The sequence below is a fragment of the Schistocerca cancellata genome, chromosome 2, assembly GCF_023864275.1.
Source record: "Schistocerca cancellata isolate TAMUIC-IGC-003103 chromosome 2, iqSchCanc2.1, whole genome shotgun sequence".
NCBI classification, from domain to species: Eukaryota; Metazoa; Arthropoda; class Insecta; order Orthoptera; family Acrididae; genus Schistocerca; species Schistocerca cancellata.
This window is the reverse complement of record NC_064627.1, coordinates 1082595165-1082613764: the sequence shown is the minus strand read 5'-3', so window position 1 is coordinate 1082613764 and position 18600 is coordinate 1082595165. Positions and strand designations below refer to the sequence as shown.

Below are 18600 nucleotides of genomic sequence, written 5' to 3'. Positions count from 1 at the left end.
CTGCGTTCTTTAATCTAGGAACTCTTCAATACAATCACACAATTGCTCTGATAGTCCATATGCTCTTACTTTGTTCATTAAACGACTGTGGGGAACTGTATCGGAAGTCGAGAAACACGGCATCTACCTGGGAACCCGTGTCTATGGCCCTCTGAGTCTCGTGGACGAATAGCGCGAGCTGGGTTTCACGCGATCGTCTTTTTCGAAACCCATGCTGATTCCTAAAGACTAGATTTCTAGTCTCCAGAAAAGTCATTATACTCGAACATAATACGTGTTCCAAAATTCTACAACTGATCGACGTTAGAAATATAGGTCTATAGTTCTGCACATCTGTTCGACGTCCCTTCTTGAAAACGGGGATGACCTGTTCCCTTTTTCAATCTTTTGGAACACTACGCTCTTCTAGTGACCTACGGTACACCGCTGCAAGAAGGGGGGCAAGTTCCTTCGCGTACTCTGTGTAAAATCGAACTGGTATCCCATCAGGTCCAGCGACCTTTCCTCTTTTGAGTGATTTTAATTGTTTTTCTACCCCTCTGTCATCTATTTCGATATCTACCATTTTGTCATCTGTGCAACAATCTAGAGCAGGAACTACAGTGCAGTCTTACTCTATGAAACAGCTTTGGAAAAAGACATTTAGTATCTCGTCCTTTAGTCTGTCATCCTATGTTTCAGTACCATCTTGGTCACAGAGTGTCTGGACATTTTGTTTGATCCACCTACCGCTCTGACACAAGACCAAAATTTCTTAGGATTTTCTGCCAAGTCAGTACATAGAACTTTACTTTCGAGTTCTTTGAACGCCTCTCGCATAGCCCTCCTCACACTACATTTCGCTTCGTGTAATTTTTGTTTGTATGCAGGGCTTTGGCTATCTTTATGTTTGCTGTGAAGTTCCCTTTGCTTCCGTAGCAGTTTTCTAACTCGTTTGTTGTAACAGCGTGGCTCTTTTCCATCTCTTACGATCTTGCTTGCCACATACTCATCTAATGAATATTGTACGATGGTTTTGAACTTTATCCACTGATCCTCAACACTATCTGTACTTGAGATAAAAGTTTTGTGTTGAGCTGTAAGGTACTCTGAAATCTGCTTTTTATCATTTTTGCTAAACAGAAAAATCTTCCTTCCTCTTTTAATATTTCTATTTACGGCTGAAATCATCGATGCTGTAACCGCTTTATGATCGCTTAATACGGAAGGGGCCAAATGACAGTCGTGTTAGCAGTACCCACAGCGCCTTGCCATATGGTGGTTAGCAGAGTGTAGGTGTAAATGTAGGGTGAGTGTCCCAAATATGATTTTCCCTAAGCGTTTTATGGCGTCTTTACCTCCGACTGACGCCAGATAAAGCTGAGCACGAAATAAATATTGCAAGTACGAATCCCACATTAGTTTCTTGGGATATATTCCATTCTAGGGACACATTTCTTAATCTAGTTTGAAAGCAAAAAAAATGGGAACTTCTGAAAACGTATTCCGTTTGCAATGTCGGCTACCAGTTGAAATTAGCACCATTTGTTATGGTGTTGGGAATTCAACACAGGTACAAATTGTAAAATATATTTTTCCTATGTTACATGATGTGAATTGGATTTAAAGACCAACTTGGAGGTGCTTTCACGATGTTACGGAAAACTTTTTAATGTAACATGATGTATTTTGACCAATTTTAAATGAAAAGCATGGAAACGTGTGTGTTGTACAATATTAATTTACGTGGTTATCCGGCTATTGGCGTATATGACAAGATAAAATTGCTCAACTTGCTATCAGTGTACCTCCACCAGCGAATATGAAGTGCTTTGCAGAACATGTGTGTACATGTAGATGAACAAGACATAGTGCACCGTAATTCAGGTTGATTGGACATGTAATCAGGCAACTATATGATAGATGGACCAATTAAGTTCAATGGTGGAATTTAAGAGCAAGGAAATACCGGTTAGTTGGACATTTAAATTCAATTAGAAAACATGCAAGACCTGGAGTTACGTGGATGAGTGAGGATGGACGCACTGGGATATCCTTTTCTGGATTTGTCAGACAGCTGATGGTGTTGAAGGTGATGATGATTATGATCGTGATGACGATGACGTATCAATAACGACTAACTTTTTTTTTGTTACTTTTATGGATGTAATGAAAGGGGTAGGACCCCCTTGTAAGGCGGTCATGTCATTTTGATTTTGTATGTTATCGATGTGCACGACAGAGAGAGAGAGAGCGATCAAGTTATGTTACTGATGAACAATCTTTGGTCTTGTCGTGGCACAGTCTTTGCGTCTGCGCAGTGTGATACATTCTTAGATGAAGTGTGGTAGGTGAGTACGTATTCAGTAATGCTGGGTTGACTTGTGATGGTATCTGTTAGATGAAGAAAGATTGACTGTAAAGGATGAATATGATGTATACATTGAAAGATGAAAGGAATAAAAATAATAACATTATTTTTTGAAGAAAAGAAGTTTGAGCTAAGGCTGCAGCACTGTGCGTCTAGTCTGTTGAAATGTTATTGTCAGCTAGTTAACTCGCTCAGAGCTGAAAGAAAGACCACACCACTTTCCTGAGTCATACATGAACATTTTAACCGATCACGCTGTTTGAGTCTTACAAAAATTCTCTAATAACATTGTACCCTCTTTATATCCTTTCTCACTTCGTGAAGCATACTATTGTTCAAAACTATGTGTGAAACTCACTTGAAGTTTTACTTTTTCTGTTTTTTAAATATATACTTCATTCTAAAATCGTTGTCTCAGAATATCGTTTCACAGGACTAGTTACTCTTCCATCCCATTGTTTATCATTATGCTTTACCACGTTGTACCATGTGGTATGAAGCAATTTGAGGATAGTTTGGGAATTTTATTAGGAACCTAAATCTAATTCAGCTGCTGCCTGCTTACTGTTCGTTGTTATGCTTTCAAGATATCTGCAACAATGTTGTCAAAACACGAAGTAAGTGGAAATTTTGATTAGGGGCAGATAATTAATTTACTTCAGTTGCATTGAGATCAGTTACAGTTCAGTTCAAATTAACTTCTCTTCAGCATATGAGTTTAAGTTGGATAACAGTTTGTGAGTATACAGCGTGAGTCACTAACTATTACCACCAAAAATAACTCCGAAAGTATGATAGGAGCTGAAAAGTATGTCAGACAAAAGTTGTATGGCACAAGGGGGGGGGGGGGCATAATATGACGTTGGTTTTTTGTTTCTAGGTGGGGTCGCGTCAGAGACATGTTGGTGAACTTTGTTTTTTTAAATGGGATGCTACAGTTTGGTATTTATTTTCTGATAGCGGCTATCGAGACGAATCCAATGATGTGTAACACCCTTTGAAGGTCAACAGAGGTAACAAAGGTGGCATGACCGTCCATTTACAGAAAGTGTTCGAAGAGATGACCATTGGTATCAATGCAGTGCTGCATTCTTCTTATCATGGACTGAGTGGTATTCTATCAGAAAATAAGTACCAAACTATAGCATCCCATTTAAGAAAACAAAGTTGACCTTCGTGCCTTTGACGCGACTCCACCTAGCAACAAAAAACCAACGTCATATTATGGCCCCTGTTGTCGCATGAAACTTTTGTGCCACAAACTTTTCAGCTTCTGTCATACTTTCGGAGTTATTCTACGTGGCAATAGCTACGCTCTGGGCACTATGGGACTTAACTTCTGAGGTCATCAGTCCCCTAGAACTTAGAACTACTTAAACCTAACTAACCTAAGGACATCACACACATCCAAGCCCGAGGCAGGATTCGAACATGCGACGGTAGCGGTGGCGCGGTTCCAGACAGTAGCACCTAGAACCGCTCGGCCACTCCGGCCAGACGGAAATAGCCAGTGACTCACTGTGTATACTTTTCGTAATATATAGACTTTTATAGAGTGGGAGGTAAAGTTGGGCTAAATTTCACCAGAAACGAATCAAAAAGTCAGTATAAATTTGAAAACTTAATAAACGACAGAATAATGTAGATAGGTAAAAATTGACACACATGCTTGTAATAACATGGGGTTTTATTAGAACAAAAAAAAAAAAAAAACTCTTATTGCTAGACGCGTGAAAGATCTCTTGCGCGCGTCATTTGGCGATGATCGTGTGCTCAGTCGCCACTTTCGATATGCTTGGCAACTGCAGCGGTTACCTGAAGTCGCAAGTGTATCGTGATCGACCGACATCTTTAGGGATGCTGAAAGACAACATCCGACGCCAATGCCTCACCATAACTCCGGACATGCTTTACAGTGCTGTTCAAATAAATGGTTCAAATGGCTCTGAGCACTATGGGACTTAACATCTGAGGTCATCAGTCCCGTAGAACTACTTAAACATCACACACATCCATGCCCGAGGCAGGACTCGAACCTGCGACCGTAGCGGTCGCGCGATTCCAGACTGTAGCGCCTGGAACCGCTCGGCCACTCCGGCCGGCGTGCTGTTCACAACATTATTCCTCGACTACAGCTATTGTTGAGGAATGATGCTGGACATGTTGAGCATTTCCTGTAAGGAACATCATCTTTGCTTTGTCTTACTTTGTTATGCTAATTATTGCTATTGTGATCAGATGAAGCGCCATCTGTCGGACATTTACTGAACGTTTGTATTTTTTTGGTTCTAATAAAATCCCATGTCATTCCAAGCACGTGTGTCAATTTGTACCTCTCTATCTACATTATTCCGTGATTTATTCAGTTTTCAAATTTATGCTGACTTTTTGATCACCCGGTAGTTGGGAGGTTACACTTTGAATATACTAATTTGTCCCAACTGTCAAGAATAATAGTGTAGCGGTCGATAACATGCTAACTTGCACAACGTGTAAGTATTGTATTGCTGGAATGAAATTGACACTATCGTAAAAATCAACATCTACATGAAAATTATTATAGAGTTGCTCGCAACTGCCTGTCTCACACTTAAGTGCGGTTCACCGAGACTGACGCTGATTGCAGTTGTCTGGTGATAATGATAGCCGGCCGCGGTGGTCTAGCGGTTCTGGCGCTGCAGTCCGGAACCGCGGGACTGCTACGGTCGCAGGTTCGAATGCTGCCTCGGGCATGGGTGTGTGTGATGTCCTTAGGTTAGTTAGGTTTAAGTAGTTCTAAGTTCTAGGGGACTTATGACCTAATATGTTGAGTCCCATAGTGCTCAGAGCCATTTGAACCATTTTTGATAATGATAATTTCATATGGTTCGCTAGCACGATTCAAGTCTTTCAGTTGGACATGTGTGTCCCTGACCAACGCGTTACCAAAAATGCGGGAAGGGAACCTACAGTTTAACGTCGATTGTGAACCACGTGTCTTTTCCGGTGATTCTCTTCATCATTAAGAGGTGAATCGTGAAGAACCACAGTGCTATTAGTAATGTTGCGTATGATTTATCTGACTTATTTTCTTGTGGACATGGAATTGCACCCTAGGGTGTTGACGTTTCACAGTAGTAAACGAATGGTTGAGTACACTTCCGATCCTTTATTTGAACCCTTAGTGGATGTGGTGATTGTCGACTCTTTTACCTGGAGGGATATGCGTGCCACTGATTTCTGCCAGCGGGTCCGATCTGTAATTGCAGACTCGAGGAAGAGGAAGATGGCAAGAAACGTGCAGGGCCAGTGACGTAGTACACGGCTGAACTCGGCGGAGGGAGGGAGTGACCTCGGAGCAGCCGGTCCTAGGCGTAAATTACCCGACTGACGCACGTCCGCTCCTCAGGTAATGTCCCGGGATTGGCCACGACCGTGCCGGTCCGACTACAAAAGAGCGCCGTGGGTCTCATCTCCACAGTCTTGGGGCCTGAGAGACGCTGACTGTGCCAACATGAACAAGGTTCTGGTGAGTACATTCAGAAAGTAGCTTTTCGTTCCATCATAAATAAAATATTTGATTTTACACATGATAATGTCTTAAAAAGCTACTTCCATGCATGTTTGCTTAGATTGTAAGTGAGCTTAATCAATTTCGTTATTTATGACACGTTTCAGACGTTTTGCTCTGTCATCAAGTAACTGTTCTGATCTGAATACTATAATCTGGGTGCTAGGCCGCGTCAACGAGAAACACTAAAACTATACCATCGACGTTTCGGTTGTCGTTGCAGCCGTCTTCTTCAAGGCGACTAACTGCTCAGGTCCTGCAGAGTGCCGCCGCAAAGATGGTCGAAACATCGAGGCTATAGTTGTTTCATTGTTTCTTATTGATACGTCGTAACACCAAAGAGAATTTGTTATAAAGCAGTTTTGAAGTGAAGCGCATCATCGTTCATGTCGGAATACCAACGGTGCCGAATTATCGGCAGTCCTGTGGATATGCGTTGCGTATTTTCTTCGACAGCCTTGAATTTGGGCGTAACCCACACTGATTTCAAACCGTAAATGGGTGAAGTAAAATAAGGTACCAGAAGAAGAAAGGCAAATAAAGATTTATTCATTATACGATCATCACTGGTACGAAATATTGAAATAAAAATAGGAATAAAGGACGGAATAAGGCGGACAGTTACCCGAAGGGACAGGTTAGTGGCACATCACCTGCGGCACCCACGAACAGTGAAGCTGCTAACGGAGCAAACAGTAAAAGGAGGAGATAACACAAGCAGGCAACGAGCGGAATACCAAACCACGTTACGGAAGATGTTTGGTGTAGCAGTGACAAAGATGAAGAGAAGAACACAGGAGAGGAAGAGATGAGGGACTGAATAACTACAGTTGAAACAATGGTTTCTTGGGAAACAGAACGTAGACTTTACGAAATATTCTTTGTAATGTTAAGCATCAGACGTTTCCTTGGGGTGTAACTGGGCTCACACATTATGATTAGGAATACTTTGTGTGCGGCATTCTCTGAAGTTAGCGTCATCCATACACGTCGAGCTCCTTGAAGAATCTCATCCATATGTATTGTTCAGTATTTTTAGTCTACTCGACATAAAACAACAAATAATGAATTTCATTGCTCTGTGTTTGTGTAAGAAGTGTACTTAACAAGAAAATTGCGGAATCAGAATGTTAGAAATGACGTGAAAGTTCTCGTGTTGTTGCGTGTGTGGAAGTCGTAGTACTCTACTCGCTATATCGTAACAACTTACTAGACGCTCTGAGCTTACAGTGTAAACTAAAGCAAGTAACTTTCTTTTGACAGGTTGCTGGCGTCACGCTCGTAGTAGCACTACAGTTCATGATGACAGCTGGATTCCCCACTTCATGGGCGGCCCCTCCAGAACCTGAAGACGACGGTCATCATGGCCACCAACACAATGATGAATACGACCACCATCATGACGATCACCACGGTCACCACCCTGCTGATCACCACGACCACCATCATGACGATCACCACGACCACCATCGTGACGATCACCACGACCACGATCATGACGATCACCACGACCACCATCATGACGATCACCACGACCACCATCATGATGATACCAACGATCGTAATATTCACCATCGTAATGATCACCACGATAGTGACGATTACTTCCACCATGGCTTCCCTCCTGTAGGTTACATATGATGATCAATTGTAAGAAACGTCTTCATTAAGAGAGAAAGTAAATATTATGTGCAACGACCTGCTTCATGTTTAATGTATATCTTCAGATGACTTAACATGTGACACTAGTGTGCAACAGATGAGAGTATCTGACTTTACTGTTGCTGTGGTACTAACATGAAACCTACGTCATGTCCACAGACACTTGAAATAAATTTTTTTCCCAATGTGCTGCATTTTGATCATATTTATTTTCTTCTACCTTTCCTCTCAACATCTTCTCGAAAACATATATACTCACAAAATGTAGTTTTTACTCGAAAAATGTCTATTTCACTTTTAAATGTATGTAACGTCCCCTTAGAACAATTTATACACGACTGTGCTTAAACTGACACACAATATTTTTAGCGCAACGCAATCTGACTTTCAAAATTCCCTACAAAACAATGGCCCTGACTAACTTTAACCTATACCTTTCACAAATCACTTACCTCACAAAAATCTTCGTTACTCGAACTACTGCAATACAGCGAGCGCCACTACTGCCAGCTAAATAAAAGATTCAAACTCGGAAGGCACTAACTACTGATAGGGATAGTTAGCAAATGAAAGATATTAATAGAGAACAAACAATGTATTTACCTTAATAGTCGTAATATATATAGCAGTTCATGACAAATTTCAAAACTCCGCCATCTCTCTCCCCAAATCCACCATTGCTGGCGGCTCACCTCCAACTGCGCAACGCTACGCGCTGTTCACATCCAGCTGCCGCTGCCCAACACTACAATGGCAGACAACAATGCAAACTAGCCACAGGCTGCACACAGCACAGCCAGTGATTTTCATACAGAGCGCTATGTAACGTTGCCAATAAGAAAATATAAACAGCCTACTTACATAGCCCCCATGCTCCCCACAAAAAATTTTACAAAATATTTTGGCCAGTAGCCAATAATGATTTGATCAAATTTTTCATAATTACAATAACCAAGAAATCAAATGCACACACTTATTGATACAATGTTGGTCAAAAGTTAAAATTTTCTCACAGCCCATAAAGACAGTCCAGATTGTTCATCACAGTAAAATTTCTGTGTTTTTTTTTTTCAAAGTATGAGCAGTAAAAGACAATGCACACGGAAGTAGTGGATTTGGAGACCTAACTTCTACAATTTCACCGTGACGAGAATCCCGCCAGTTCTGATGCAGTTCTTAAAAAAATTCGTCAACAATGGAAAACTTTGGGAGGTAAATAAAAGTAGCAACAACCATAAGCAGAAGTTATATCACAAGAAGTAGCATGTGGAGTCAGTAGGAAAGAATCGTGCACTGGGGAAAGAAGGGGTGCAAAATATTACAGATCACAAGCTTCCTCTCTTTATGTTATTTCGAGATGTGAGTTTTATTAAGCATTTCCTTATGTAAAAATCTATACCCTTTGTTTACGCAGACGTCTATCGACACCTATATGTTTTCTTTTACAGGTCTCGATTTAGTTCTGTAAAATATCATATTTGCTTTACTGTTTGAGGAGCCTGCACGGTTAGCCGCGCTGTCTAACGCGCTGCTTCCCGAGCAGGAAGGCGTGCCGGTCCCCGGCACCAGTCCGCCTGGCGGATTAGTGCCGAGGTCCAGTGTGCTGGCCAATCTGTGGGTGGTTTTAAGGCAGTTTTCCATCTGCCTCGGCGAATGCGAGCTGGTTCCCCTTATTCCGCCTCAGTTACACTAAGTCGGCGATTGCCGCGCAAACGCTGTCTCCATGTGCGTGTACACCATAATTACTCTACCACGCAAACATTTGGGGTTACACTCGTCTGGTATGACACGTCCCCGGGAAGGGGGAGTGGGGGGATCCACATGGACTGCTGTGTCCTTTTGTGGGGTCGTGAAGCACTGCGGGCTATGGCGGGGCAAAGTCTCTCCGTCGTTTCTAGGTCCCCGGTATAAAAACATAATACACAATACTATTTGAGGCCTTAAAACTGTAACATGTGCAATTCGCTTAATTTGTTTCGATTTCTCACCTGGAATTAAATATTTTTGAAATGAATTTTGCAGGTCGCCTTGTTTTTATGTATTTTTATCGTTTTGAGAGTTAGTCATATACAAACCAGTAGTAAAAAATTGCTTATTTTTGAATAATTTTTCGTGAATATTGATCGGGCGTGCCACTGTACCTACGTTTTCTGAAAGTTAAGCATCTCTGGAGGATTTTCTCCTGGGTTCGCCTTACAGTCCGCTATCTGATATCAGAATCTGTTTCATCCTAGTGTAATATACATTGGATCTTCCCCCTTCTCCAGTCACGTTTCGAAGTATGCCTTCTCCTCTTCTGATTTTTAAAGAATGTGCTTTCCGTTAGCAGCTGAAATTTATCAGAGACGTAAATTATAAAATAAGCTTATTCTCTGTCTGTAGGCCGCTACTTTTATTTCAAAATGACAAGTTCCACTCTCTCCGCTCTCGGAAAGTTAAAACAAAGATATAAAAAAATTATTGCAAAAATAATTTACACAGGGAATTTTCACGATTTGTACTGAAAAAATATGAATTTAATGTACATTCTACATCTTCCACCAGACTATCTACAACATTGCCCACTGCAAGTAGTAGTTTCTTGCAAACTGAGTAGACATTTCAAACAGCTGCATTATGCAACGAACTTTCCACTGCGGAATCTGCCTGAATGTAGTCGAAACTGCACTGAATAGCATTTTCAGGATAACCTGTATAAATTATGAACAATACGTTCTAGGGCAAAGGAAGACGATGTTTTGTTGCCATTTGAGGCAAGTAATCATAGGGTTACATTTCAGCGAGATAATAACCCGCCTGCATGCAGCGAGAGCTTCTGCTGCTTATCTTTCTGCTAGCCAAACCCTACGTTGGCCAGCAAGGTCGCCGGATCTGTCCATAACTAAGAACGTTTGCAGCATTATGGGCAGGGCCCTCCAACCAGCTCGGAATTTTGACGATCTGACGCACCTATTGGACAAAATTTAGTACGATATCCCTCTAGAGAACATCTAACAAATCTGTTCAACAATGACAGGCCAAATAACTGCTTACATAAGGACCAGAGGTGGACCAACGTGTTATTCACTTGCACGATTTGTGAAGCTCTGTCTCTTGAACAAATCATCCAATTTTTCTGAAAGTGTAATCATCTGCTTCTCTGCACATGTACATCATATCTACCTATTTCCGACTCATTTCGATAAATCCTCCGTGGACATTGTTTTTTTTTTATCTTAGAGGGTACATCTTTAATATAGCAATCGACCAGCTACTTATACTGGACAGAAAAAGTTGTCATTTTTACCAAACATATACTTCAAAAACAACATAGTCTTAATAATTGGTGAGCACTCTCTGAAACAAGTGTATTATTCTCTCATTCACTTTTGTAAAATCTTTTATATCAGCAAAAACTTTATAAGTGTGAGCTAAACACACTGGCAAATAAACGAGCAGTCACAACAGTCTTCTATTAGATAACCAATACTAACATCTCTTACTCTTCCATTGCAAGATATTTTGTGAATAAAAACTCACATTTTTGCATATCGAATAAGTTATCAATATTTTCAGAATTGAAGTGGCCATGTTATTCTCGCTCCCAAGATATATTATGCACAAATTACCACTGTTGAAGAAATCGAATTTGGTGGGCAGTATACATACCTTGCAATCCTTCAGATGAACCAGCACCATTGCTTCAGATTTGTTGGTCATACATTTTGTGCTGAATACCAGATGGCGCTGCCCTTTCTCCAATGTTGACGGTCTGACAGTGAGTACTGCACTCCCCAGACTCATCATATTCTGTAACACTGGCTCCCAGATTTCATGTATTACAGCAAGTAATTGATAAGCAAACTATATAGAATCTCATAAGAAGCAGTGGCAGTTGTACTTACATCTTTTGCAAAGAGAGTGCTTGTGCTGATAATCACTGACGGCTCAGCATCAACCCATAGCTTCTTTCTCTTGTGTTCATAATATGCTGCCCTGCTGATTCATCGCGTAAAAATATGATACTTATGCATAAATGTGATTAATAAGCATTTCTCAGCAAGTTTCTTGTTTTTTCTTCCAAGCTTCCACCACCAAGCTTCCACCAGCGCCATGAACATGAACACACTGAGATATCCCAGACACTGAGTTTTTTTAGTATCTCGAATCTTTTGGAGAGGAAACAGAGAAGCTGCACTTCGTTTCTATGTGCTGCAACTTTGAATGAAATAAAAATGTTATTCCAAGGGCACTTAGGCAACATCTTCCCTGTCCTTGCCCCCTTCACATTGATTCTAAATTCATACAAGATGATTCGTGGAACCACATAGCAATTAAAGCAGATGCGTATGCAAGTAAATTTTGCAATAGAAATCCAAATTTTTAAATTACAAGTAAATGGTTGAAACTGTTGAAGACGAACTGAAAGGAATTTTTTTTCTTTGCATAACCTAATGGGCCAGGTTCAAGACTTTCCTTCAGTCCTATTGGCCCATAAGAAAATCCACCCACACTCCATTATCGCCCTATAAAATATTTCTCGCCCTATCAAAACTTCAACATGTTACTGATAATGAGAGTCAGGATCTTACTTCACTTTACGGATTTCAGAATAATGTTGGCTGAAGCGCTCACTGAATTCATCAACTTACCTGATTATCCTAAAGATAGACCTTCTCAAGCTGTGTCACTCATCAGACTTCAAGCTAGACAATGGGGCAATTAATAAGATTTTTCCCTCCTGGAACCCATCTAGAGAGTCTGCAGTGTGTAAGTCACAGAAAAAAGAAGTGAGAATAGATACGAGTGCAGAAAATGTCTAGTTTCCCTGTTGCATGCATTCAGAAATTTTTAAATTACAGCAGATCGCATTTCTACTCTCTCTACCATTATACAACATCGTTATAAGGTGAGATTTTCGTTGCTACATTCTTAAAACTGGTTTTGAGTAATTTACAAAATAATGCAATTTTTGAATAAAAGTAATATTGTTTGTCTTACGAAAGGCATAAAAATGGAAGTCAATGGCTTAACATTCTCATATGCAATTTCAATATATTCTTAAGCATCTTCAGGCGATAATCGACCATTTTCGAAGTTCCTCTTCACTAGACAGTATTTCGTTATCATGTGAATTACTGACCACCGCTTTTGAGGCCAGTAACAATACTAAAATCGCTCCGCAAGTTCATTTGGGTTAATACCTGCTGGTGATTTACTGGAGACCATCTTCCAGTCTTGAATATCATTCTCTTCTGCTTCTCCTTCATATCGTCATATTCTTCCTCATAATCATCGTCATTTTCCTCATCGTAATCATCATCTTCTTATTCTTCTTCTTCATCTTCGCCACCTTCTGCTTTCATAATTTGTTTCTGACGTCTTCAGCCGTCTCCTTCGGAATAGTTGTCCCAGTCTCCGAGGACTGTGTCTGCTGGGAGTTTAAGTCAGAGCTTCTTGAACCACAACTCCTTTCATCTACCAAAACCTTGAGAGATTTTTTGAATTCAACATTAGTCACATGAGAATTAGCATCTGAAACTAAGAATAATATATCATTAATATCTCCAGTAGGTAACGGTAAGGAACTATTTAAAACTTGTTGTTTAGCATTTTTAAACACGGAGCTTGATGTAAAGCTGATTCTTTAAAAACACTGTAGCTTCAGGAGTGTACATTTCCTTCGTAAGGTCTGATTTATTTATTTCCTCTCCTTAATATGATTCCCAGTGTGCTAAAAAGTGTTTGAAAATTTTCTGTGGTCTTTACAATCGGTAAACCTTGAACAACAGCTTCTTTTGCTATTTTCAAATCTTCTGCAGTTTATTTTGAAGTAATCTGAAACTTAAAAATGTATTTAATGGTGTCAATAATGGCCAATGAACCGTGGTCAGTGATCACTGATATAGCGATCAATACGGCCAGTGATCAGTGATAGTCACTGATCCAGTGACTGTTCCAACACTATGCTCTTAAAACCCTCAATAATCTGTATGGCACAAAACAGAACTCACCTTGATGCTGTGTAATCAATAGTAGGAGGCAGTTAATTGTGATCCGTGCTAATAATGTTACTCAGTCACCGACCAAACAACTGACAAAACAGCTCACAATGTGCATCTTAAATAGAAGAGACAGCTTCAGTGACAACTGTGAATGACGAGGGAGGCAACACCATTTTCCCTAATACGGTAGTAGCATAGTAAGTGGTTACTATTAGAATCATTGTGAGAGAACCGTCATTACCTGAAACACAGTGTGTAATTCACAAGCTGTGTGATGCAAAATTTAGAGCTTACCTTTATGCTGTGTGTAGCCAACAGTACGAGGCAACTGATCCGTGCTAATACTATTACTCACTCGACATTCAAACAACAAACAAAGATATCTTTACACAACGCCTCTTATATATAAGGAGCGTTCAAAAAGAAACGAGCCGGAGGCATAATTACAGAAACCAGTACCTGTTTGTTAGAAGTATTAACCCTGGGTGTTGAGACACTTGTCGTACTGTGTCACAAGGCAGTGAATAGCTGTCTCATAAAATTCCCAGATGGCCCCCTTCTGATTCACTTCCTGCAGCACGGAACATCAGTGAATGCCCAGCGTTACTCGCAAACCTTGACCACTATTCGCCAAACGATCAAATCAAAACGACCAGGCAATCTCACCTGTGGGGTCATTCTGCTCCACGACAATGCAAAGCCTCATATGGCCAACACAGTCACGGCACTCACACTCTCAGCCACCCTCCATACAGCCCGGACCTCTCTCCCTTGGATACAAAAGGCTGTTGGAAGTGAAGACGCCGTTTTCTCATTAGTCAACCAACTCCGCAAACCCATCTTTTGTATTCTTTGAATCTCTTGTAATCTGTCTAAAACATTCGACTGAGTAAATCACAAACTTCTACTTATGAAGGCTTATGTGGTAAAGTAGAGAGAAGGGCTCGAATCATATTCAGATGCCAGAAGGTGGAAGGCAGTACTGAATAATTCAGCATTGGCACCTGCCTGCTCTGACTGGTGCACAGTACCACAGGGCTCAGTGCTTGGTCCTTTACTTTTCTTAATCTTTATCAATGACCTGCTGTGGAGTATGACACAAAAATCACACTTTAGCTTGTTTGCAAACGACAGAACCATTATGATAAAGAAAGTACCAAACTGCAATCTAGAGAACTGTCAGACCATTACATTCAAAGTAGCTCTAAACTGGTTTTTTCAAGTGGTGTGTCCCTCAATGTTAACAAGATTCAGTTTATTCACTCTCATCAGCAAACAAAAAGCAGGAAAACAATGAAACATAATGTGGTGACAAAAGAGTATTGAGTCTTCCAAACTCATTGGATTACACACTACTAACACTCTAAAGTGGTCGTTTCACAACATCAAAATATGTAAAAGAATGAATTTAGCAACGTTTGCCATTCGCTCAATCTCATCTGTTTGTGACTTGGAAACAATCAAAGCTGTTTACTTTGGATATTTCATTCATGTATAATATACAGAGTAATGTTTTGGGGAAACCAAATAAAGTCTTTATTGCACAGAAGAGAGTCATCAGAATTATGGATAGAGTGCACTAGATGGTCTTGCAGAAATTTATTCAAACAACTGGGGATAATCACCATACCATATCAATACATTTTTTCACTGATGGCTTTGTCAACAATATTAATACAATTTGAAGAACAAACAGTGAATATCATGGTCATGATACATGACTAAACATGATCTTCATAAAGATATAAAAATCTCGGCATGATACGGTAAGGATTACACTATTCAAGCATAAAAATATACATTAAACATCCAGTTCATGTTAAATCAGTCATCTGGCATAAGACTAAACTAAAAAAAACAGCTAAAACTTTATCTTTTGAATAGTTATTTCAATTCTTCACAGGGAAATTGGCAGTATGTAATAATTAGTGATATATGTTTAATTTTAAGCACTCCTGTAAGAAATGACTATATAGCACCAGAATATCAATTGTTGATGTAATGCTTTTTATGTCAGTTAGAATGGAAGCACTATAATTTGTTTTGTGTAGCCCTCATTACTACTGCAATCTGTGTTGTTATTTGCACACTTGAACTCATGTATCTGTTTTCATATGATTTAGATTATAATCCTCTTGACCACTTACATTCAAGAAATGCTGCAGAAAGACTGCAGGAACCTGCTCTAACACCCAAACATAAACAGTCCAGATTGGAGTTGCGGACATATGTCGTGGACTTCATAGTGGGATGAAGTCTTCAATGATAAGAAGTTTAATTTGGATGGGCAGGATGGATTTCCGTATTACTGGCATGATCCAAGATTACAGCAGCAGATAAGAATGAGAAGAAATTTTGGCGGCAGAAGTGGTGTTTTGGATAGCCTTCTGGGATAAAGGCAATTTACGCGTTGCCTGGTTGAACACTAGAATGGACTCTAACATATGTTAGAGACAGAATTGATAAGAATTTACGAAGACCTAGGGGACGAAAGCTAGTGTCTCAGCAACGTAATGCATCTGTGTATATTTCCACTACACCAAAAAAGTGGTTTTAAGATAAAAACATCGATGTCTCGCCCTGACCTGCGCGTAGCCCGGAATGGAACCTTGTGTAAAAGCTTGGAGAATACTTGCAAGGCGTGGTTATCGCAATGGAAGGCAATGGTCATATGTGAGCTAAACAGAGCGGTGCGACAGTACTGAGGGACAATTTCACTGCAAGAACTACAAATCTTAACAAAATCGATGCCAAAGACAATTTTTAAGCTAATAAAGAAGAAAAAAGTTAGAAAAAAGTACTAACAATGCGCTCGGGTGTCCCCGTCGGAGGTTTGAGTCCTCCCTCGGGCATGGTGTGTGTGTTGTTCTTAGGGTAAGTTAGTTTAAGCTAGATTAAGTAGTGCGTAAGCCTAGGGAACGATGACCTCAGCAGTTTGGTCCCATAGGAACTTACCACCACAGATTTCTACTAAAAATACAATAGCAAGAGCCTTTTGTACCATCTCCTGGAAAGCCTTCTATAAAACGTAGTAAAATGTTATTATAACCGCAAGTGAACTGTGTCAATAACGAATAAAAACTAAGAGTGTTTATGTATGTAAACGTGCTATCAGTGATGAAATATTATTTTAGAACGAGAAAACGCTTGACCTTTAGCTGTTTTGTAAATATAAATGTTAACAATAAATACATTTCTTCGTAACAGATACTAAGAATAACAAATACTCTGAGTATATCATGTCATGGAATTTCTATATTACTGTGCCGTAAAGACGTGGACGAAGATAATTATCACTCAGGTGCCATCTCTCGAATCTATTTGAGGCTTTTGTACGAGGTTACTTCTGAACGCACGACTTTGTTAATTGTATAGAAGTGTTTTCACAATACATGCATAAAAAGTAATTTTCCTGTTAATCTCATTTCATACGTCCAAACCTATGAATATAGATAAGCGGAAATAATTAAGTATCGCTAGAATTCATGTTTTGTCATTGGCCATCTGCCATTGGCACTGGCAGCCATTAGGTGAAATATAATTAATCACATGATTTTCGGGCTTCACCCACAAGATAACAAGAGAAAATTCTTTAAATATTTTGCTATCAGAATAAGTACGTATTTTTTGCAGGAGAGTTTTAATTAAATATACAAGGAAAACCCAAAGATAATAAATGAGGCACTCGGTCGTAAATAATTTTTGCCAAGTGGCGTTTTTGGCAACGTCGGACTCCTTACAGCTGATTTCATAGGTTGGTGAAGGAATCTGTGGGAGATGTGTACGTTGTAAGAAATTATGTTGGTATTATGTTGTGGTAAGTGACAGCTGACTGCAGGTAAAACATTGTAAGTAACAAACATGGGGGCCCGACACAGTCTGTTCCGTAGTGATGAGGAACTTGAAAGTTTCAAGCGCTAACAATAATTCTGAAAAAAATGGTTCAAATGGCTCTGAGCACTATGGGACTCAACTTCTGAGGTCATTAGTCCCCTAGAACTTAGAACTAGTTAAACCTAACTAACCTAAGGACATCACACACATCCATGCCCGAGGCAGGATTCGAACCTGCGACCGTAGCGGTCTCGCGGTTCCAGGCTGCAGCGCCTAGAACCGCACGGCCACTTCGGCCGGCAATAATTCTGACTACAGTTCATCCTTTAATGACGAAGATGAAAGCCCAGAGTATTATCCTGTTTATGAGTGCAAACAAATCGGATGCAAATTACTCCTTAAAAAGGTAAGAACAGATGCCTTTATTTCTTAATCTGTTTGAAGTAAAAGATGGTATGTACTGCACTTACCAAGTTTTACTGACTGGTACGTACTGAAACTTTACAAAGACGGAAATTCTGAACGTTCCTTTCATCAAATATGAACTGAGTACGTGGTAACCAAACTTCGTAAAACATAAACACAATGCATTATATAGAAATAACCGAAATAGGTTTCATTTTGACTCGCAGATTATAAATATGTGCGAAGGTGACCACGGTATCTACTAGAGTTACCATGTTTTACACCCACTAGGTTAAATCACCCAGGATTTTTTCTATTATCATGGTGTAACTCAGCTCTTCAGAAGAAATGTCTACCTAAAACGTGAACACAACACTTTTACCTTACGTCCTGTAGTGTAGCGACTTAAGTGCTTGACTACCAAGCCAAAGGTCACGAGATTGAATCCTGGTCGGATCACAAAGCGTTTTCGCGTTTTCATTTGATCTTCGGACCGATCGTTTTCAATAAGATACGAATTACGCCAGATACAGACGCGGTTCGGCTCCCGCGATGAACTGTAGATCCCTTCTCTTGCAGGTTGGGGATACGGGAACCTCCAAAGTGGCTTGAAGTTGATAGACTAGCAACAGAATCGGGAGGCACACGAGATTTTTGTTATTATCCGTTGCACTTTTTTTTTTTTTTTTAGAAAGAAGGGTTATGAGCTTTTCGATACAAGTATTCCTTGTTTTGTTTCAGAAATCGACCGCGCTCAATATCAACCAGGATTGTGAATCGGAACCATGTACCAATAGGTCTACAACCAACAGTCA

The 18600-nt window shown here is 40.1% G+C and overlaps 1 protein-coding gene across 1 annotated transcript; it reads left to right on the top strand.

Moving 5' to 3' along the window:
- The first annotated feature begins 5783 nt into the window (after positions 1 to 5783).
- LOC126149793 (histidine-rich glycoprotein-like) lies at positions 5784 to 7724 on the top strand. The gene is made up of 2 exons (XM_049915834.1): positions 5784 to 5858; positions 7164 to 7724. Exons 1-2 carry the CDS (start codon positions 5844 to 5846, stop codon positions 7539 to 7541), a joined length of 393 nt encoding a protein of 130 aa, XP_049771791.1. The 5' UTR covers positions 5784 to 5843; the 3' UTR covers positions 7542 to 7724.
- The last annotated feature ends 10876 nt before the right edge of the window (positions 7725 to 18600 follow it).